General features: G+C 41.6%; 1 protein-coding gene across 1 annotated transcript in view; it reads right to left on the reverse strand.

Moving 5' to 3' along the window:
- The window catches only part of CACNA2D3 (calcium voltage-gated channel auxiliary subunit alpha2delta 3), a 939,714-nt gene that overhangs the window by 151,705 nt on the left and 763,902 nt on the right, over positions 1-24,107 (reverse strand). Inside the window, 2 exon segments of the mRNA XM_054552049.2 lie at positions 18,406-18,486; positions 21,341-21,462. Coding sequence (XP_054408024.1) covers positions 18,406-18,486; positions 21,341-21,462 — 203 coding nt within the window.

Here is a 24,107-nt window from a genome sequence, read left to right on the forward strand (position 1 = left end):
AAGTTATTACGATGATTCTATGTGGGGGTAAGACACACACAGAGAAAGGGAAGATGCCATCTCTTCCAGGTACTCTTCTGTGGATTAAGTTCCTTTTACAAAGCAACAGAAATTCAAACACACATGCCAATCAGCATTCCTGGGACCTTTATGGTCCACTGGAAAACTGCCCAATTTTGAGTGCTTGGGAAGAGGCTGGTGATCTTACCCGAGGGGCATTGAATGCCTCTATAATTCAAGTTCATGCTAGATCAGTGATACTTTTAGATGTTGTATATGTTATATATTTAACGGAAGCGTCTGTTGGTTGGGAATTTCATAGCTTGCCACAAGAGTCAAAGTCTATTTCATTTTCTAAATCAGAAAACCTTTTGGGGCTTTCTAGGCCTCAGAGGAAGAGGAAGATTCCATGTCCGGATAATAGGACTCAGGCCCTGAGTCTGGGGAAGTTTTCTGATGCAAGGGTAAATAACATATAAACAAACACAAAGAGGATGGGGAGCCAGAATTTGGGGCAGATATTACCAAAAGGCCATATCCACCAAGGGATTGGAACCTTCCATTTGTAACTCTTACAGCAGGAATGAATTTAGGTTGGGCTGAGAGCGAGATAATGACCTTTGTGTATCTGTATCTGCATACATAGCGCACAGAGTGCATAGAGTTGTACAACCACACCCACACATAAACATACTCTGAGCAATCAGTTTACCCACTAATGAAATGCAGCCGTGTCAGGGTGGAAGCCAGCAGCTGTTGTCCACCACCCAGATTGTCTACTCCCCACACTGGGATAGGAGTAAGAAGGAAGACTGCAGAGAGTGGGAATTACCAAGAGACTCAAGATAGGTGGTGGCAGCTATCCTCAATGTTATGTAGGCCACGGTTTTAAAAAATCAGGTGTGGCTGGCTTTACTCCACAGACACGGTCTTGAAGAGTTGCATGCAAAGTGAATTTTTGTAAATTGAATCATCATTTTAATGCAGTAGGGGAGCTGGCTATTTAAAGGAACCTTTCATGGAATCTTTCTGTAATAGAAATAATTGGCTCCAGATTTATGCATTTTGTAAATTTTGCATTTTCTCATGCTAGGTTTTCTTAAAGTGGAATCTACGTGTTCTCTCTCATGATGCTCACAGTCACCTGTTAGTATTAAAATCATTTTACACAAGAAGAGAGGACAGAGAAGTTATGGACATGTTAAAAGCAGAGAATGGCAAATATAGGGCCAGCTGTTCCTCCAGAGGCCATGACAGACATTGCTAATCAATCCCAGCACTCTTGCTAGCTCAGCACCACAGATGCCTTCTTAAGACAGCACTGTAGGCAACCAGAACTAATCAACTGGAGTTGGTTCAAAGGATAAAACACATTTGCCATTCAGGGTACTGGCTCTAAATTTACTCCTTCAGGCCATGTAATGATTGGTTTGGATCCTAAATCAGTAGTCCATTCTTTAACTGAAATGTGAATGGAAGGTTCACATGTGTATGGGATAGATGCAGGGAAACGGGTGAACCTACTACTTCCTGCTGTGCAGGTCTCACACGGATGCACCTCTAATAATCACAGAGACAATCTACACCTACCATGGTGCTTCATAGCTAGTGTGAGCCCCACACACCCAGAGGCTAAAGATGGACCACCTTTCTGGAGCAGCAATTTTGCTAGATGATTTTTGTAGGGGACAAAGTTTAAATTTCGATGGTATTTTTTTTCTGAATATCAAAAGAAACTGAAATACCTTAAATTGTAGATCAAAGAAAGACCCCAAGGAAAGCCTGCTGACCCATCAGCTCTGTCCCAGGCCCTGGCACCTCCTCTCCATGGGCCACTCAGTGGACATGGCTCAATATCCTTCTTTATGGACGCAGTGACTACTTTCCAAGTGAAAAAACCTTTCTTTCCATGGCCCTGGACTGAGGATGCCTGGCCAAGAAGGCAGTGTGAGAAACGAATTTTACATGTTTTTATACCTTGTCCCAGTTTTGCCAAATGTTTCTAGAGCTCACACCGTTTACCATGTACCAGACATAGTGCAAGGCATTCTTGTGTAATCCTGACACCTACCCCATGAGCCACTTGAACGGATATTACATTAGCTGAGAGCTACTGAGGTCAATAACGCATGCTTCGTTTTACTGCAGTGATTTCAGTCTGTAAGTGCACTTGGCCCTGCCAGAGGTTTGGTGACAGTGGAGGTCAACCCAGTCCCCCTACCCAGAGAGATTACATGAGGGAGTTTCTGATCCACCACAGAAAACCCTGAACGTGACTAGAATCCTTGCTTGTCAACACTCATATCCTTTTAGATTTCTAAGTACAGATGATAACTCAGGCAAACAGGCTTCCTGCTTTATGGGCAGTCTTTAAGGAAAATGATTAAAATGATGCATACTTATATTCAGATTTCTATCTTTTGCCTACAGTCACCACAAACAGCAGTTGGCAATGAAAATACTTACTTACCCTGAAATGTCAACAGCTTCTCAGCACAGAAAAAAACATAAATCAAATTGTTTAGATTAACAAATGCAGAGTTATCATTTGTTAATATGAGAAATGAAATGTTTTAACTGTAAAAAACATTGCAGATGAAAGACCCAATTTGCAGGGTATTTTGTGAGAACCACAAATTATCTTTCACAACCACTACAGCTCATGAGGGGTAATTTGCAAACGCCTCATAGATTATTTTCAGCTGTTTATTGCTGCTGTCATATTCATAGATTCCCTTATAAAAATGTCCTTCTGTCATAGAAGCCTTGCTGAGGGTACACTGTGGACAAAAATCACATTTAGTGTTGATTGTTTCTGAGAAAACTAAAAATACAGTTCTTTCTCATATTTAGTATAACAGTATGGCTACAGACGGGTGATTTTTGCCTTGCCAGGGATCATAAATTCACAGATATTGTAGCTGTCTGTAGTGAGGCATAAAAAAAGGGGGCATGAAGAATGTACTCTGCCATAGAGATTTTGGAGAAGGAAGACCTAGAATCAACTTTATATATGAAAAGCTTTTACAAATAAGGCAAATATCCCTGACCCTGCAGGAAGAATCTTTTGCTTAAGATTATAAAATGCCAGTGGATTACTAACGGTTTCCTTTTTCGTTATAAAAGTGGCAAGATTAAAAAGTGATGCACACACAGATTTCTTCCTGAAGGTTTGTGCAAATCAAATCTCCTTGCTTGAGTTAACCAAGTACCCCTGAAACAAGACACCTTTATCTTAGATCCTAAATATCAAAGGAAGTGGTTAAACTCATTTCTAAAATAATCTATCTGTAGCACACATTCACATAATTATCCAACAACTGTTAGAAACCTATAACTTTCTATTGCAGGTCAGGAAATTACTGTTTCCAGTTTGGGAAAACCCATCTGTGTATCCATTGCTAAATGCTATTGACAGAAACCTACACAAAATGATATTCCAACTCCACATGGCATCGCTGGGCTATGATCTGCATGCATGACTTTAGGGAACCATCCTGTTTGCTCTTTTGATTAAAATGCTTTATTTTTTAGACTCAAATTGCAATGCGGTCTCAAAGAAACCCCTACCCCATTCAGAGAAGCAGCTGCCTAATCAACCACTTCCCTTTCAGATTCTTTTTTTTAATTTTAATTTTTATTTATTTTTACTGATATATAATCCCTTTCAGATTCTTAACTGGACTACTCATATCTACGTTTTACTCCAGTGACACTGAATATTCATTTGGGTCGATAGGATAGGATGTCAGCCAGCTACAAAGGCCCATCAAGAAGACCTCGATAACAAATCAGAGGACTGGGGATCTGAGAAGGGTCTTAGAGAGCATTTAGTCCAGGCCTGGAGAATTTCAGAATAGCTGCCACCAGCCTTTCTATCCATTGCAGACATTGCTAATAGATCATGACAAAGTTATCTGCTGAGCCCAGACAAGGCCTCAGAAATTTTTTTTTTTTAAATCTGTTTTCCAGGTACCCACTACTGATCAACTGGAGTTGACATTAGAGATTAAACCTATTTGTTACTCTGATATAGTTCCATGTCCTTATTTTACAGAGGAAATGGAAGCATGGAAAGGAAAGCAACATTACAAAAGTCATGCACAGAATTAACTGCAGACTTATAAGTGCAGTTGCAGGAGATGGCGTTAGCATAGATAACACACCATTCTTTGATCCTCACCACTCTTTGTTCATTTTGTGGTGAATCACAATATCAAAACTATGACATTATTATACTAAGTATTTGGATAAGGGCAATTACAACACCATTATCAGCATTTACTGAGCACCCAATTTCGCGCCATGTATTTTCCAAGCATAATACTTAATTTTCTCTAAGCCTCATAGTAACCAAAACATGTGAGTATTGTACTGCCACATTACATATGAAGACACAGACGGCTTAGGTCATTTGCTCAACATCACACCACTAGTAAATGGTGGAGTGGGAATCTGGATGCAAGTCTTCCCAAGGCCAACACCCAGGCACTTTTCAGGACCTGACAGGTTCGAAGAAGTCAGAGTTAGGATCCTTTCCTAGCACTGCCAACACTTACCTTAAAGCATGGCAGGGAAAAGAAACCCAACCACCAACCAGTAGGACACTGCCAGAGCTCTGGTCCTACCAAAACCAGGAGGACAGCTGAAGGAGCCAAGGCAAAATGGGGAAATAAGAACCCTTTCATCATCTATGGCTCTACTGGGCTGGAAAAGGCAGTCTCCGATTGAGAGGGGAAGAAACTCAGTCATACTCTCTTGAAATTATTTGAGAAAAATGGGAAATTTAGAGTCTAGATTAAGATGCTAGCCAATAAGTATTTCCCATTGAAATACTCATTAATACACAGAAGAGGAGAAAGTTATGAGGGCCCCGGAAATTAGGAATACTGCTCAAGGATAGCTAAGTCTCCAGGAGGAATATCTACTATCTAAAGCAGAAGTGCAGCCTTGCCAACATGGTAAAATCCCATTTCTACAAAAAATGCAAAAATTAATCAGATGTGGTGGCGCATGCCTATGATCCCAGCTACACGGGAGCCTGAGGAGGGAGGATTGCTTGAGTTCAGGAGATCAAGGCTGCAGTGATTCACTCTAGTCACTGCACTCCAGTCTGAGTGACTAAGTGAGATCCCGTCTCAAAAAAACAACACAAAACAAAACAGAGCAGAGGTGTGACCTTGAAACAGATGAGTGGGGTGTCAAGGACGAGAGCAATAGTCTGTACAGCCCATCCTATGCTGATATGCCTTCCACTGAGACCCTGAGTTTAAAAAAAAATCAGAGAGAAATCATGCTTTCCTGTATGTAGGGTATCTGAGGACATTTAACTTCTACAATACCTCCCATTGAGACCCCACTGTCTTCATTCATTAAAGATGAAGACTGTCTACAATGTGGCATATAGGAGGATGTTCTCCTTTTCCAAGTATTAAGAAATATAAAATATCTGTCCCATGAAACTTAACATCTAGCAGAGGGAGAAGATAAAGAAATACAAATCATATCAGGTGGTGAACAAGCAGACGTGAAGAGGAGAGAATGCTGGGGATATGGAAGAGGAAGAGTTTTTATTTTACATGTGGTGATCAGGAAGGTCCCTGCTGAGAAAATATTTGAGGAGAGACCTGAAGGAAATGATGGAACCAGGGTGAAGGTATCTGGAGGAAAAATGTCCCATGGAAAAGGCATGGCAGGTGCAAAGGCCCTGAGGTAGCAGCAAGGTTGTTGTGACTGAAGAACAAGCAGGCAGTGTGGCTGTGGTTGAGTGGGCAAACGGGAAGTAGAAGGAGCTGAGATTAGAGGGTAAAAGGGGTCAAATCATGTAGGACTTACAGGTTGTGGCAGGTGCTTTTAGGATAACTCTCAATGATTCTTGCCTCCTGGTACTCATGCTCTCTCCTTGACTGTGGGCTGGATCTAGTGACTTGCTTCAAACAAACAGAATATGGGAAAAATAATAAGATATCCATTCCAAGATTAAGTTACAAAAAACTCTGGCTTCTATCTTGCTCACTCTCTCTTGCTTGTCCTGTTCAAAGTAAACTAGCTCACTATGAGCTACCCTATGGAAAAGCCTATGTGGCAAGGAGGTAAGAGAGGTCTCTGGCCAACAATGAGTGAGGAACTCAGTCTCTCTGCCCAACAAACCACGAGGAGCTAACTGAATCCTGCTAATGATCTCATGAGTGATGGTGAAAGCATTTCCTCTGTTGAGCCTTCAGATGAGTATGCAACCCTCAACAACACTTTCATTTCAGCCTCATGGAAGATCCTGAGCCAGAGGACTCAGCTAAGCTGCACCCAGAGTCCTGACTCACAGATGCTGTACAATAGTAAATGTCTGTAGCTACAATGTCTGTAGCTTTAAGGCATTAAGCTTTGGCATAAGATAACTAATACCTGGACCTCTGTGAGAATTTTGGCTTTTAACTCTGAGTAAAGTGGGAAGTCAATAGAGAGTTTTGGATAGAAGAGTGCCATGATATTACTTATCTTTAACATGATTTCTGTGGCTCACATGAAGAATAAAATGAAGGGGCGAAGGTTGGGAGAAGACAGGGGAAGCAGTAGAAGCTGCTGCTTCTACAACAATCCAGGGCAGAGATGAAAGTGGAGCAGCCCACTGAGGGAACAGTGGAAGTGCTGAGAAGCGGTCAGACTCTGTACATAACTGAAAGAAATAACAGGATTTATAGGCAGGTTGGTTGTAGGTAGGAGGAAAAGGAAAGAGTCAAGAATGACTTCCAGATCCTGATTCAAAGCCAGGCACAGGGGTGCGTGCCTGTAGTTCCAGCTGCTCATGAGGCTGAGGCAGGAGGATCACTCAAGCCCAGGAGTTCAACACCAGTCTGAGGAAAAACGTGTGACCCCCATCTCAAAAAAAAAAAAAAAAAAAAAAAAAGACAATGACGAAGAAGGAGGGGGGGGGGGAGGGGGAAGAGGGGAAGGGGAAGAAGAAGAGGAGGAAGAAGAAGAAGAGAAAAAGAAGAAGAGGAAGAAGATCCTGATTCAAACAAATTGTAAAAAATAAATGACATTTTTGAGACAACTAGAATTTACATTCTGACTAGGTAGTAGATTTAGGAATTATTATTTTTAGGTACAGTAATTGTATTGCTATATTAAAATACAAAGAAGTCCTTATCTTTTAAAGATGTAGACTGACATATTTATGAATGAAATGATGTAATGACTAAGATTTGATTTAAAATAATATGGGAGGGGTGGTTGTGGATTGGCAAATTGAAGGACACAGTGGCCAAGGGTTGATGGCTACTGGGATTGGGCACAAGATATGTGGAATTTCATTGTATTTTTTTCTGTATACTTTTGAGTACATTCAATATTATCCATGATGACATGTTTTTTTAAAAAAAGAAATGAATGACTCCAAAGGTTTTGGACTAACTAGATAATGAGAATTATTGAGTTGGATTTTAAATTATCAAGGCTATGGAGAAAAGGTGGAGGGGGAGGGTGTGAATGCAATCAGGACTTCAGCCTGGCATCTATTGAATTTGATAGGCCTATTGAAGAAAGAGTAGAGACACTGAATAGGCAAGTAAGGTCAAGTAAGAGAAGTGTGGCTTGGGAATCACCAGTTTATGAGTAGTGTTCAAAGCCTTGAGAGTAAATAGGAGCACAGGTGGAGAACCCTGGGGCCCTCCAACATTTCCTAGTCAGGGAGATGAGTGAATCAGCAAACGAGACCGAGGAGGATTAGACAGTGAGGTCAGCTAAGAACCAAGTAAAGGGAAACTTCAAGAAGAAAGTGATCAACATGGTGAAGCACTGCTAATAGGCCAAGACAAAAGAACAATGGAAGTTACTAAAATTACTGGTGACCTTCATGAGGAATATTTCATTGTGGAGTGAGTTCCAGAGAAAATGGGAAACAGAAAGGGAGAGGAGCGTATAGCATAAAAGAATGAGTAATGCATCACACAAATAAAATAATGTAACAGAATACTTTTGACTTAAAAACCTGACTATATCATAAAATCTGGAAGTTGGTGGAACAATAGTAAAGCATACACTACAACCACAAACGATGTTTTCATTCTGAAATTTTATTTTGAAAGACAATTACCTACTACCATCTGTCTGATCTGTGTTATGTATAATTGTGTACTTTGGCCCTGAGGTGAGAATGACATTCAGGCATTGATCCTAACTTCCTGCAGATCTTCTCACCCAGAAGAGAACCCAGGAGTTCTTGGTAACTGCAAACTTTGGAAGATATAGGGACTAAAAAGCCTTTGATCAGCACTGTCCCTTTCCCACCAGAGACTGATCAAAGCATTTTCCTCAGGCAAGAAAATCCATGTACTGGACTTTCAGTCAAGTCAAACGGTTTAGCCAGAGGTGTCCAATCTTTTGGCTTCCGTGGGCCACACTGGAAGAAGAATTGTCTTCTTCACCACGTTGATCACTTTCTCCTTGAAGTCTCCCTTTACTTGGTTCTTAGCTGACCTCACTGTCCAACCCTCCTAGGTCTCATTTGCTGATTCACTCATCTCCCTGACTTGTAAATGTTGCAGGGCCCCAGGGTTCTCCACCTGTGTCGCACATAAAATATACTAACACTAATGATAGCTGATGAGCTAAAAAAAAAAAAAAAAAAAAATCACAAAAAAAATCTCATAATGTTTTAAGAAAGTTTACCAATTCGTGTTGATCTGCATTTGAAGCTGCACAGCCCACGGGCCGCAGGTTGGACAAGCTTGGACTCTTCTGCTGCAGATTCTGCTCATGCCTGTCCCTTTCTTCCCAGGGGAGGGAAATTCATGTCAGCTCGTCTATCCTCTGTGGGCCCTTTACTTAGCATGAGTCATATATATTCTAGTCTTAACTGAGATCAAAATCCCAACAAGGTCACTAGGAGATTTGCCTGGATAAAGGCGGTTAAATAAATCCCCAAATCTCTCATGAGCCATGTTGGAAAAAAAAAAAAATCCCATAAACTGTTTTCCACCAAAGCATGTGTGGGCATTTTCAATGTTCTACCAAGCATTATGCTGATTGCACTGTTCAGAGATTTACAAGATAGAGTGAAGATTAGCTAAATCACCGTCTTGACTTACAATGAAAACATATATTTTTAGAAAGCTTAGGATCTTTGATTGGAATTTCTGTGTAACCACACAGACAAAAACATTAGGCACTACCAATGGACAACCTCTGATACACGAAGCTCTGTCTTCAGCATCCACTTATATAACCTCTGATTTAAATATCTACTTCATTTTTATAGAAACATGTTGAAATAGGTGAGTGAACAAATCAGCCTTTCTCGTTGTTCTTTTAAATAGACAATGTGACATATTTTCACGTGAAGTTGGGTTTGGCAAGCTTTTTCTGTGAAGGAGCAGGTAGTGGTTATTTTTGGCTTTGCAGTTTCTATGGTTCCTACCCCTCCATCTACTCAGCTCTGCCATTTTAGCAAGAAGGTATTCACAGACAATATGGGCATGGCTGCATTTCAATACCACTTTGTCTACAAAAACAGGCAGTGGAGAGCTCACAAGATTTTTTGCTTTTTCTCTTTTGTTTTGAGACAGGGTCTCACTCTGTCACCCAGGCTGGAGTACAACGGCATGATCTCGGCTGACTGCAGCCTTGACCTTCCTGGCTCAAGCTATCCTCCCACCTCAGCCTCCTGAATAACTGGGACTACAGGTGCCTGCCACCCTGCCAAGCTAACTTTTGTATTTTTTTGTAGAGGTGGTGTTTCACCATGTTGCCCAGGCTGGTCTTGAACTCCTAGGTTCAAGCAATCTACCTGACTCAGCCTCCCAAAGCGTTGGGATTACAGGCGTGAGCCACCACACCCGGCCTGACAAGGTATTTATATCCAGAATACATGAACAACTCTTACAGCTCAACAATATGAAGACAACCTAATTTAATTTAAATATGGGCAAAGGATCTGAATAGACCTTTCTCTAAGGAAAATATACAAATGGCAACTAAGCACACGAAAAGATGCTAAGTCATTAGGGAAATGGAAATCACTTCCACTAGGATGGCTAAAATAAAAAAGACAGATAGTATTAGAAAGGATGTAGAAAAATTGGAATGTTCATATATTGCTGGTGGTGTTGTAAAATGGTGCAGCCACTTTGGAAAACAGTTTTGCAGTTCTTCCAAATACCAAACATAGAGTTACCATATGATCCAACAATTCTACTTTTAGGTATGTACCCAAGAGACTATAAAAACGTAGGTCTGCACAAAAACATGTACATGGATGCTCATATCAACATTACTAACAGCTAAAAAAGCATCCATCAACTTACAAATGGATGTTCTAAATGTTGTCTGTCCATACAAGGGAATATTATATGGCAATTTAAAAATGAAGTACTGATACGGGCTACAATGTGGATGGATCATAAAAACATTATGTTAAATGAAGGAAGCTGGTCACAAAAGGGCACATATTACATGATTCCATTTATCTGGAATGTCCAAAAATAGACAAATCCATAGAGAAAGTACATGAGTGGTTTCCTAGAGCTGTAGTTTGAGAACCTCAGCTCTGAGGCACAGGTATGTGAAAGTGTGAGTTTTAATACAAAGCATATCAAGATATTATTAATATAATCTTCTGATATGCAAGCTTTCAGAAAAAATAACATAATACAGGAAACAGCACTGACTAGTGAGCAGTAGTGGGCGTAACATATGGTAATTCTTAATGAAGAGAGCAACAATAATAATTTAGCAGCTAATGATTATTACCCACGCAGATGTAAGCGTTTACCAAAAACTTTATATACATAAAAACTTATTTATTTCTCTCAACAGGAATCAGACGCTCCCCCAAAAGCAAGACTGAATCTGGGTATGAGACATATTCCAATATTGGTTAATTCCTTTCCTTTTCTCTGGTGGTAAAATAAATGTCCACCTTTTAAAAATGAGGCTGTTAGAGATCCAACCTCCGCACCAACCAACCTCCTCTTACACATGTGAAAAGGAAGGCACAGAGGTGAGGCCTGGGGAAGGGGATGTCCTGTGCTCACTCATAAATACTCAGTTCATACTGTCTTTTATGTCCACATCCCACCATGACCTCTAAAAGAAGTGGCTTAACTTGCTGATTTAGAACACACAAGCAGGTATGAGGATGTGTCACCCCAAAATTCTGCTGCTCATTTTTGAGTGGAGGGCACGTTAGGGCTTTTGAGGAGTTTAGAAAGGGACAGTAACTCTTGGGAGCAAGTGTCCTGGAGAGTGAGCACAGAGGATCCAGTTTCTCAAAACTCTAGGCTATTTTTATCCCTGGAGCAATAATCCTCAACATGCCCTTGTCACTGGCTACTGTGTGGTATGCAGAGCAGCTGCTCTAATGTCCAGCTCTCACTCTCAAACTCTGCTGTAGACTTTAAATAAAGCGTGACCTATAGCTACATCACTAACCCATTTCTATAAAGTTTGCTGTTGTCAGTCCTACTGGCTTAGACCTGCTTCTGTCCCTGCATAGTACTCATTTGTTAGCGTAATAAAAATGTCAAACATATAAAAAGTCCCACCTCATAGCTGACATTCAGAGCAAAGACTTGCCTTGGGTTTCCCACTTTCCCTGGGTCAGCTACCCACCTACTCATCAGCTCTGGTTGTAGAACCTGGTAACTACCCCCAAAACCCAAGAGACTCATTCAGGTCTCACAGCACCCACGTGGAACATGGACACATGGATGAGGAATCTCATTCCAGGTTACTGGAGACGTTAGTTCCCATTGCCTGGAATGCTCTTCCTATATATCTTTGCATGATGATTGCAGACTGCGTCTCATGAGACAGACCTCCATTCATGTCACCTCATCAGGGAGGCCTTCTCGAACCACCCCCAACCTGGAAAGGCACTGCCCCACCACATACCCATGTGCACATGGCTACGCACTTCCTCTCCCCTTTGCCACTGCCAACCACATTTCATCTCTTAGTCCTCCTCCATTTCTAGAGAGTATTTACCACTACTAGAAATCCATCCATCCATCCATCCATCCATCCTTCCTTCTACCTCCCTCCCTCCCTTTCATTTCTTCCCTTCCTTCCCTTCCTGTCTCTCATTCCTGCAATACTTCCACACAAATGGAAGCTCTCCATTGGCAGCAAGTTGGCCATGCCCAGCATTCTCCGAGGGTGCTGCAGCATTTGTGTGGAACAATTCTTCTTCATTGGGAAGCTGTCATCCCAGTCTCTGGACATCGATGCCAACAGTGCCCTTGTCATCAAATGACAATCCCCCGACACCCTCCACAGTGCCTTCTGGGGTACTTGTTGACAGCTGTATCCCCAGCGCTAGGAACATTGTAGGTGCACTATATATATTTCTTGAATGAGTTAATTAAAAATAAAGAAATGAATCGATTGTTAGTCTATAAGGAAAAACACTGAATCTGAAAGCACTGAGTTGAAGTTTACCTGTCAGTTTAACCCAACAGTTCTCAATCTCAGCACTACTGACATGTGAACCGATAATTCTTTGTTGTGGAGGCTGTCCTGTGCTTTGCAAGATGTTTAGCACCATTCCTGACCTCTACCCACTAGATGCCAGTAGCACCCTCCTAACCAGTAGTGCCAATCAGCAATGTTTTTTGATGGTGCCAAATGTTCCCTGGTGGCAAAACCGCCCCTGGTTGGAAACTACTGGTTTAATCAGTAAGTTTTCATTTTTACCAAAATAAAATAGTTTCTTTGCTCAGATTTTAAAAACTAGAGGTTTATCCAGGCAGACTTGATACGTACTTTCTGACATACTAGTTAACTCCTACATACCAAATATGTGAGATCCCACCAAAGGAATGTTGACAAGTTAAATTTTTGCCTAGAACATTTTGCCAGCATTATTCACCTAACTCTAATGAAGGGCCCATAGTAAATACTGCATTCAGATTAAATACCACACACTTGGCAACAGTTAATGATCACTGATGTTAATCAATCCCTTTCCTAATTAGCTGGTTAAATGGGATCTTCCCCTTCATTACACTGCCCTGAGTTATGCAAATGAGACCACATAATCCACATTTTCAAATTTCTCCAATAACAGATCTAAAGTGTTCTGTGTTTCTTGCAAATCAACTCCCAAACTTACTAAAATTCATTGAATTTTATAATTTAAAAAGATATATAAATCATACCTCAATAAAGCTGTTTAAAAAGAGCAGTTTCTATAAGAAACCAATGTCTCTGGTGTCTATACTCCTTTTTTTCTGCTGATGTAATCAGATTAGCTATTCTAAGCATCACCTTAGATGCCTGGACCTCAGAAAAGACATCTACTGATGCAGAGATAACTACTGGTCCAACAAGGTTGCTTTTGGGATGGGACACAAAACAATTTTCTATTCCTTAAAATATTCATATTGATCAATATCATATTACTATAGTATGGACTGGAATTTTAGCTACTGAGTGATTATCTGTCTCAGAGTTTTAGTCAAATACTATGTTTCCACTATCTGGTCAATAAATATGTACCTACCTATATAGAAGGTGAAAATGAAGCCTGTCTTCCTTGAATCATTTATTTATCCAGTATCTCTCCCATATGGACCGTATGTTAGCCCTTGTACTTGGCACTGGGAATAAAAAGATAATTGGGTCTTTGCCCTTAAAGAGGTCAAAACTATCTAAGAAATCAAAATGAAACATTTTGAGGAGCAATTTTAGATTTTGGTATGTTAAAAGGTACATTTTAAAGCAAGTGCACATAATTCAGATTTCATTATTTAATATTTTAAACATCTCTAGAAGTCTGATATCGTTAACAAATATTGGGATTGGGTATCTTTTATTTGTCAGAGGGAGGGTCTAGAAGATAAACAGGGAAGTCAGACAGACAATTTGAGGAGGGGAAGAAGTCTCCTGCAGGGCCACACCTTTCATCTTGCTTCATTTCTGCCTCCCTGCATTTCTTCTTACCAGGTCATTTCTACCCTGATATGGTAGATGCGGTGCCTAAGACTGTTGGACTAGTGGGCCAGGTCTCTCCAGGGAGAACAAAGTAAAGAATTACCACCACGATCAACGTAATTTATAAAACTCAAGTCAACAAAAAGTAAGTTAAGGCAAAACAGGTTTTGCCCTTTCTCCTCTCTTGTGTGTGTTCTCTTGCCCTTCTACCTTCCACCCTCTGCCATAAGATGACACAGCACGAAGGCTCTTGCCAGATGTGGGCCCCTGGATCTTGGGGTTTGCAGCCTCCAGAAGTGTAAGAAAATAAATTTATTTTCTGTATAAATTATCCTTTCTGTGGGAGGAAATTTTTGCAAACTAAGCATCTGATAAAAGTCTAATGTCCAGTATCTATAAGGAACTTAAACAAATTTACAAGAAAAAACAAATAGCCCCCATTAAAAAGTGGGCAAAGGACATGAATAGATACTTCTCAGAAGACATACACGTGGCTCACAAGCATATGAAAAAAAGCTCAACATCACTGATCATTAGATAAATGCAAATCAAAACCACAATGAGATACCATCTCACACTAGTCAGAATGGCTATTATTAAAAAGTCAAAAAATAACAGATGCTGGTGAAGTTGGAGAGAAAAAGGAATGCTTATACACTGTTGGGAGTGTAAATTAGTTCAGCCATTGTGGAAAAGAGTGTTGCCATTCCTTAAAGAGCTGGAAACAGAACTACCATCCTACTCAGCAATCCCATTACTTGGTATATACCTGAAGGAATATAAATCATTCTATCATAAAGACACATCCATGTGTATGTTTACTGCAGCACTATTCACAATAGCAAAGACATGGAGTCAACCTAAATGCCCATCAATGATAGGCTGGATAAAGAAAATGTGGTATATATACACCATGGAATACTATGCAGCCATAAAAAAAGAATGAGATCATGTCCTTTGCAGGAACATAGATGGAACTGCAGGCCATTATCCTTAGCAAACTAATGCAGGAACAGAAAACCAAATACCCCATGTTCTCACTTAGACGAGGGGGCTAAATGATGAGAACACATGGACACAGAGAGGGGAACAACACACACTGGGGCCTAATGGAGGGTGGAGGGTGAGAGGAGGGAGAGGATCAGGAAAAATAACTAATGGGTACTAGGCTTAATACCTGTAAAATTAAAATAATCTGTACAACAAGCCCCCATAACACAGTTTACCTATGTAACAAACATGCACATGTACCCCTGAACTTAAAATAAAGTTAAATTAAAAAAAAATTACTCATTCTGTGGTATTCTATTATAACAAAACAGAATGGATTAAGACACTGGTTATTATTTATTTATAGCTAGAGTGCCTGGCAAAAGCAAAGGCTCAGGAAATATTTATTTATTGAATGAATGAATATGCCACCAACTTTTAGATAAAAACGGGTTACGCTAAATTCTAGCATTTTTATTCTTCTTTCTTCTCCAAGAATTTTCTTGTTTGTTTTCTCATTTTATCCCTGAATTGGCACAGGGGAAGGCAAGGGAGGTAATAATCCCAAGCCTATTTTAGATAGAACTTTAGAGACCCAAGACCGCACATTTAGCAAGTTATAGAGTGAATGATAAACTGCGTGGACCTTACAGTCCAAGATCTGCATTTCCAGTGACAACAATGCAATGGATGAGGGACCTGACACAACAAAAGGTTCCAGGGCTAGGATGAGACTTGGTAGGCCAAAGGGAGGGTCCCACCACTTCTTCCTGTGCAGTGGGAAAGCAATTAAGAAAATGCAGCACACTGGTGGCAGCTGGAGAGTTGGCAGGCTTCTCAAGAGAAGGACTGTAAGCAATGTCATAGGCCGGGAAGATGGATGGGGCCCATTTATGCACCAAGGCTGGTGTACAAATGGAATCTTGCCCAGTCTGACTGGCCTTTCTTCAAAGGTGTCATTGACAGATGAGTATCTAAATGTTTTTGTTTAAAAAAGAAAACACACAAAAGAGAAAGAAGAGAATAAAACAAAAAACAAGAAAATGAAACAAAAAAACCTCTTTCTACCCCAGACATATATAGCCAATGAACATGAAATGACCAGGTCAGGCCTGGGAGCGAAGCTGGCCTTTCCAAGGAGTCCTCGATAATTATTTGCATAGCTGTACACCTCTTCTTTCAGAAGAGTTCCACTTTAACACAAGGATTTCATTGAAACCTAACATTCCTGCCAGTCGGCTGTCTCCCATCTGCTGTTGGGGCACACAGATGGGAGAAAAGCCTGCTCACATATTCATCTTCATCTGCCAAAACAAGGCTTCTTCCCCAATTAAAATGGCCTTTTTAATTTTAAAGTGGTAAACAGTGTCTACTTAATTTGAGGAAAATACACAGAGGAAAGTGACCAAACCTAATCACACAGTGGCATGATGGTTGAGTCAGAGTCAGGAAAACTTGGGGAGGGGGTGCTGAAGAGGCCGCTCTGTTTTTGGAGACAGAGAGGTCTTCTTGAGGTCACTGCCTTCGTGGGGCTGCATCCACAGCAGCCTTCAACATCAAAACCAAGCAATTCTGTTTTATCTTATGTCTACCAAAGTTTGAAAAAGGTTAATAGTCACCAATTCTAAAAGGTAAGGACTAAATACGGTTCTCTAAATGACCTTGCTTCTTGGCCTTGCTCTGTAATTCTCTTCTGAAAATGGGGGCCATTTGGCATACGCAGAGAAGCAGTAAATAGGAGGGTGCCTTCTCCACCCACTCAGGGTGGACCAAACTGTGTCTCGTGACCTGCCTGTGGTCTACGGCCAGCGATGCAACTCGACAATAGACTGGCATAGCATTTGGAAAGTGCACGTTCTTCTCTAGACTGGATACACAGTGTTCAGGCTCAGACCACGTTTCACCCACACTCAGCCAAATAGGCATTTACAAAATGTAAGGCATTTGGAAACATGTGAGCATAGTTTGTAAACTTGGACAGAGGTGGCTGGAACAGGCACAGTGACCTTAGGGATCATCCTTGATGATGACTAAACTAGAAACCCAAAGAAAGGGTTTTAAAAAGAAATTTTTAAATTTCTTTTTAACAGACAACCAGATATTCTGGCCAGACCATGTCTTTGACAGCTGCTGCATGTGCCTCAGCTCCCGGGAGATAACATGCCTTCAGAATTAGCTCGCTGGACCAGCCTGGAGGTAAGCAAGGCTGACTTCCTTTAAGCATAAGTAAATCTTGTTGAGTTAAATGATCCTGTCTCCCACTTTCCTCAAGGAACATGAGACATTAAGTGACAAAATTTGAAGACAGCAACTGTGAATCCTCAGAGCCCATATCTCCTGGCTGATTAAGAATAGGTCTGCTTAGTTCAAGATGAGCCACAGGTCAGATACATAAGGCTGTCATCCTTGTCATACCCAGTAACTCAGGAATAACCAGGGCAACTATCCCCAGATCTTTCAACCCTACTAATACAATTATATATAGGCCAAGTCAGAAATAAAGTAGGGGGAAAAGAGCAGTATTTCTTCGCCAAAGAACAACCACTTCAAACAGGTCTCCTCCATCTGCTCCATCTGTACTCCTTCCCACAAATATTCAGTGTGTGAAGACACAGAAGTGGATGTTAAGTCACCCTAAAGTACAACTTATTGAGGGAGACTGCTGGAAAACAAAAATCACTCTCTTTAGTAAACCCAGCCAATACCAGGATGGTGCTTGGAGCATATCACCCACCCATCAACCAATGGCTCCAAAATGATCAGAATAAACCATGTGCCAGACACACCCTCGGGCCTTGTTTTTATGTCAGCATTTGTCTTCAAAGAGGGCTTTTTGGTAGTTGCCAGCACTTTAGGCCAAATGCCACCAATGAAAGCCCCTAGCCATCCACAGACAGCTGCTGACACTCCTAAAAAGTGAGAGAAATGGAAAAAGCCAGAAACGGGACTTCTTTGACAATTCAAGACTCTCAGTCATATAATATTTTGGCTTTCCCCTGGTCCCAAACCCAGCACCTGCAGATACAGCTAACTCTAATTCCCCAGGGAGATTAGGGGGATGAAAATCTCAGTCTCTCTGGAGAAGGGCACATTTCAGTTTGTGTTTGCCTAAAACAAACCTGCAATTTCCTTGTATGCCCACTGTCATCCTAATGACACAGAAGCTGGAGATCTGGAGTTTACTTTGAATGAACATGCTACCTACCATCAAGAAATTCTCCTCGGCACGTACTGACAATTTCTTACTGGCTCAGAGTTTAAGGATAGAAACCCTGGGAAAGTTTTCTGTTTTCACATCAACCACCACCAGCTGTCAGAGTCTTGGTTTGAAGGAGATGACACCAAGCTGAGAAGGAAGTAATTTAAAATTGTTTTCTCCTTTGAAAACCTTTTTGGAGGATAAGCGTGCCTCGCAGAAGTAGCCCACTGGCTGGATGAATGGGCGCCATGCTTACTTTGTCTTCATGGATTGAATCAATTATTTACCTGCCACCACAGGAGATTTCCGTTCATCCAGGAGCTGGATGGATGTACTCGCTGTCACCACATTGCTTTTATTGACTGGTCCTGTGAAAAGAAAAAACACCACAACAAAAATGAAGATAATTACAGTGTACACGTTAAGAGAGTAATCATATCGGTCTACAGTCACCAATTCTGCAAATTGTTCTGGGGCTCGGTCCCAGGCCCCAGAGTCCTCTCAGGTGTGGATGCTCTGCCTACGCTGCCAGGCCATGAGTGCAGTGCTGCGAGTCCTCCCAGCTGAAGGAATCAGCGAGTTGAGTTATGACCACCAGTGCACTGGGGAACATCCAGCCTCTTCACATCGAAACCATTGACCACCATTGAGGGACCACATTTTTTGGTAATCTGTGGTTTCAAATTGCAGTGTTTACTTGTGTCAGTGGTCATATTTACACTGCCTGTCTAAATATAACCATGAAGAGCTGTATGAGGGCTTTGAAATTATTTTACAAGTTGGCAACTTTAGCTCTGATTCATTGGTTAAATCTTTACTGATCTATAAAATTGTAATTTGGAGCTCAGTTTTTCTAGGCAAAATTATTCTAAACAGGGATAGAGCTAGAGCATAATCTTCACTCCAAACTATTATTATTCTGGTAACAATATGGCATTAGTATTAAGAGATTTTCAATTACCAGCAATGGTTCCAATATCCATGAATTAAAAGATACTGAGCACAAATTCTGAATGCCTGGAGTTAATAATTTAGTCCAATGCCCACTTGCTAAAAGGTGCTCAATGAATGTGAGTTGGATGAAATCCAATTGAATTGAGAAGCAGGGAAAAGTCAAACCTGAATTTGAATACACTTAGGACCAAAGCAATGAGAAATTTTCTCCTGGCCCAAGTTTAAGCAGCAATAAAAACTAGTTTCTTTTCTAGTTTGTACAGGTATTCAATACACAGCAGAAAAAATTAGAGAGAGCTCCACCACAGAGAGAGGTCCACCACAGAGACTTGTAGTTGGTGATTTTTAAGATTTTCCCTGACTCTAAGGGGGTTATAAAATGTCCTAAGATGTTACATCATCTGTAACTTTGTCATGAACAAGGTAAACTCACTTCATTATACCATTACATTAAAAGTTTGGTGAAAATCCCAGTTACCAAAAACCAATCCAACAACAGCTTTAGTTAACTCGATGATTCCAGAATCAGAAGAACAGCAAGCTCAGTTCTATTATTTTTCTTTAGAGGACTGTGACAAGGAAGTCTTAAGAGATTGCTTGATAGAAGACAATGTTATTATTCATAGGTCTGCAGCAGAATGAAAAAGTTCACTGTCTCTTGACATTTTCAGCAATAAAGTGTGGTGCAGACAAGCATAAAGAAAGAGCTTCAGGCCAGGCACGGTCCCAGCACTTTGGGAAGCCAAGGAGGGTGGATCACTTCAGGTCAGCAGTTAGAGACCAGCCTGGCCAACATGGTGAAACCCCATCTCTACTAAAAATACAGACATTAGCTGGGTATGGTGGCGGGTGCCTGTAATCCCAGCTACTCAGGAGGCTGAGGCAGGAAAATCGCTTGAACCCAGAAGGCAGAGGTTGCAGTGAGCCAAGATCATGCCACTGCACTCCAACCTGGGTGACGGAGCAAGATTCTGTCTCAAAAAAAAGACAGAGAGACAGAAAGAAAGAAAAGAAAAGAAAAGAAAGAAAAAGAAAGGAAGGAAGGAAGGAAGAAAAGAAAAGAAGCAAGCGAGCGAGTTTCAGACACCTGGAAATTTATATTTGAGAAAGCACACATAACTACAGGCAGGCACACACACAGGTCTATCAGCAAAGGAGCACAGACCCAAAGAACCTTAGACCTGAAAAGAATCTAACAGATAATCTAGTCTGAAATCCCAACCAGCAAAGAATCTCATCAATAACATTCAGCCTCTCCTTAAATATGTCCACTGATGAGGGACTGTCTTCCTAATGAGCCCATTCAACTAATTATAAGAGCACTCTTTGTTTACTACAAATTTCAAAAGCACCCTTTCTGAAAACATTTTCAGTCATGGAAATGAGAAAGCACCAAGCCTTAGGGAGGGGGATTGGGCACAAACCCTGGAGAACTTCCCTTAGGACTGAGTTAGGAATATTTGTAGAAGATTAATATGAAAGGAACTGATATATGTAAAATATAAGTACAGATTGAACTTTCCAGAGCAACCCAAGTGTACAGAACTAGGATCTGTTCATCTCTCAAGTTTCTGCAATAAGCAGTATACAGTGAGCACCCAAAATACCAGATGCATGAGGCAAGAAAAAAAAAAAAAAAGAGGAAAACTAAAGCATTTCCAGTATGTTTTGCTTCCAAAACTGGTGGAAATAAGACAGCACTCAGTTCTTTTTGGAGGCAGGTGACTTTAATTTTTTATACTATCATGTCATAAACTCTTACGACTGAAAAACTAATTGGCTACATGCCTGTCATTGGTAACTGCAGGCTCCTGTCAAGAGAGCACATGGTTATACAAAGTCAGTCCTTAGTCCGGCATATCAATTTAAATCAATTTAGTTCAAATGGGGAACAGTGGACCTCTGCACGGATGTGACTCACTGAAGGTTCTGGCAAGGGATGCTTGAATTTTCTCTAAGTGGGGCCATGACTACATTTAAAAAAACTGACTGACAACTGTGTATTAAAATCCCATAGGGTGCAAAACATCAGCCCTGCTTCCTGAAATACATTTACATAATTTGGTAAAGGGAAAACCTTCCTTTTCTTTGAGGCTATTACTCTTATGGAACAGGTCACTGGTTCAGGGCTGACCCAATATTCAGCACTGGCTCTGAGGGTTGAATTTGGTTCCTTTCAGCATTCAGGCAGCTCCCCAACACCCTGCACACAATGCCCGGACCCACTGGACCAGACAGAAAAAGCCCGCCTCTAACAAGGGTACCCACCAGTGCTGAACGGGATCGAGTAGACAAAGCTCCCTGGAATCTGCTCAGCAGCTCTTCGGTACCAGAGAGGGAAATGGTCTGCGTTAAAAATGTTCTCCTTGTCGCCAGCTTTCAGGAAGTCCCTTGAAGTGGAAAAGAATCAGAAGAATGTGCATCACTCAACAGAGTAAAGGTGGGCCTGGAGCATCCCGACAGCCTTCATCAGGTAAAACCAGTGTTCACTTTTAGAACCCCAACTTGTCTTTCTCAGTATACAGGTGGCCTCACTTAACACAGGGCACCCCAGATTACTCAAAAATATCTTGCAGAGCTCTGGGAGTCAAATTCTGAGTGGGTAAAATGATTTTTCCTTGTGTATCTAGTGAACTAATTGTCTTAAAGTCTGAAGCCAAGCAAACAAACAAAGCCTACAGAAATCCTATCAGAAAACCCAAGGATGTCCCCTCTAAACCAGAAAGCTTTGTCTAGCTTTAAAACTCACACACATATACTCATACCCTTGGGAGAATCAACTTCTTAAGTAGATTTCATTCCTCTTAGAGCAAGTGTAAAGAAGGTAAACACGCTTCTCAGAAGAAGTGCAAAGGAAGTAAATGTGAGCCCACACTGAGATCTTTGCACCTTCTTCCCTTGCCTGCCTCCTCTCTGGACAAACAGGCCGGCTCAGGCCCCCTGTGTGCATCCCCGCCCTCCACTGACTCCCTGCCTTTTGGGCAGAGAGCTTGTCTATCAGGAAGGCTAGGTGCATTCTTCTTTCCATCTCTTCCTCTCAAAATCACACTCATTTTCAAAGTGCGCCTCATCTACCATCTACCCCATGAATCCACAGAAACACATGCAAGCTCTTGCCACACCCTGGGCCCCCACAATGTTGGTAACTTTCTTATAGCCTTTTATTTATTTTTTGGCCTGCACAATCATCATATCCCCTCTCCAGACCTCCCAAGATCTCTGAGGACAGGAGATATGTTCACATTTGTGCACTCTTCACAGAGCCTTAAGCATACTCAAGTCCCCGTGCATGATTATTGACCTGACATCCCTCTAGAGAGTCACATGTGCTCTCCAGCACCTGAAGTGCCTCATCTTGGCTGATATGGTGCAACTCGGGCAGTGGGGGAGTGACTGCCTGGTTAGGCCACAGTCTGCTGCAGACATTTTTCCGGAAGGGAGACCAATCAGGGGACAACGTATAGGTAGGGAAGAGCCCATGAGTTGAAGCAGAAATGGCACCACTTTCAACCCTGCAGTTTGCAGCAGAGAGTTGGATCGCAAGGACCATGGACAGAAATTTTCATGCTAAGTTGTAACTGGTTGGTTTCCTGAACTTGGCACCCAGTTCAGGAAAGCATTCTGTAGTTGCAGGGTGTGTCTAACCAGGGTTCCCTTCACCTCTACCAAAGATGGTGTGCCCACTTTTGGAGAAGAGGCCCATGCCCTTGGAGGTCACCCTTCAGGTTCTTAGATAGCTCTGGAATCTACCTCCCTGTAACTTGTACTAGCATGTCCTAACTCCTTTCTAAGGTCTAGGACCTTCCTCTTCTCAATATTCCCAGGGCCCGGCTCTCAGCAGGTGCTTGGTGTATGCTTAATGATCACAAGAAAAATCTAATTTCATATCCAGATAAGAGCTTCTCCAGTATTAAACACAATTTCCTATATCTTCAAAAACAAAATTTCTCAATTTGTTTAAGTTCCTTTGTCTGTATGGCCATCTCTATAAGGGCTCTACTTTGTTAATACTGCTATAAAATTTTGTGCTACTAGAACTGGTAATTGTAGGTCAAAAATGGTCTGACATAGCATAGCTGCTTGCATTTGATCTTGACTCTTATTGACAAAATGACTCTCCAGAAATTAAAAATGTTTAAAAGAAAAATTTTTACAAAGCACTCTTCTCTCATTCGGAAGGCCAAGGCCAAGGCCAACTTTGGAGTCATGTGCAAGATTAAGAAAGTGCAGAGATCCCCTGTGCTATCTAGAATGCTGGAGGTCAGGACTTCCAGGCTCATCTTGGTAGATAAGCTCTTCCTTGTGCTGCTGTATTCAGTGGTAATGTTTCCTAATCTGAAAGTCATCAGGCTTCAGGAATACTGAAATTTTAGCCTTTTCGTTTCTTTCGCTAGACATGAAATTCTTCATAAACCTGACCTGGACGGTGTGAGGAGGAGCCTCTGTTGCCTGGCTCATGGCAGGATGCATTGCTGCTTTCTACCCTGGGTCACAGGTGCAGCCATGGCTGAACAGAAGGTGTTTGCACTCCCAGCAGGTGTGTTCAGTGGTCATTACAGCTAAGAGGTGCCCTGTCTATGCAGCACAGGTTAACGGTGCCACAGGGGGCCTCTTTCCAGAGTCATGGTAGATGAGACGGTAGCTTGGTTAGAAGGTATGAAGTGGTCCTCACTTAACACAGTGACATTCAGGCTTTGGGGGTGGCTGGCAATAGATCTGGAATGCTGCACATCTGGGTGTCCAGTGCCCTGCTGCCCAGGACAGTGCTGGCACCCAGGGCAGCCAGCAGGAGTCTGCAGCACTTGATCCCCATTAGCCCTGGTGTCAATGTGAAAGGACTGAGTTGCTGGGAAATGCTGGAGGCCTCTGCCAACTACTAGGCAGTGATTCTGGAGGAAACAGGAAGGAGCGACCTGATTTTACAGAATCCCAAAAATGTTCTTCAGGAAGAAAAATCCTTCTGGGTAAGGTGAAAGTCTCCTCCTGGATACTAGGAGCTATTGCAGTGGTGTGTCAGGCTGGTCTGGGTTCTGGG

This window comes from Pongo abelii, chromosome 2 (assembly GCF_028885655.2).
Source record: "Pongo abelii isolate AG06213 chromosome 2, NHGRI_mPonAbe1-v2.0_pri, whole genome shotgun sequence".
Lineage (NCBI taxonomy): Eukaryota > Metazoa > Chordata > Mammalia > Primates > Hominidae > Pongo > Pongo abelii.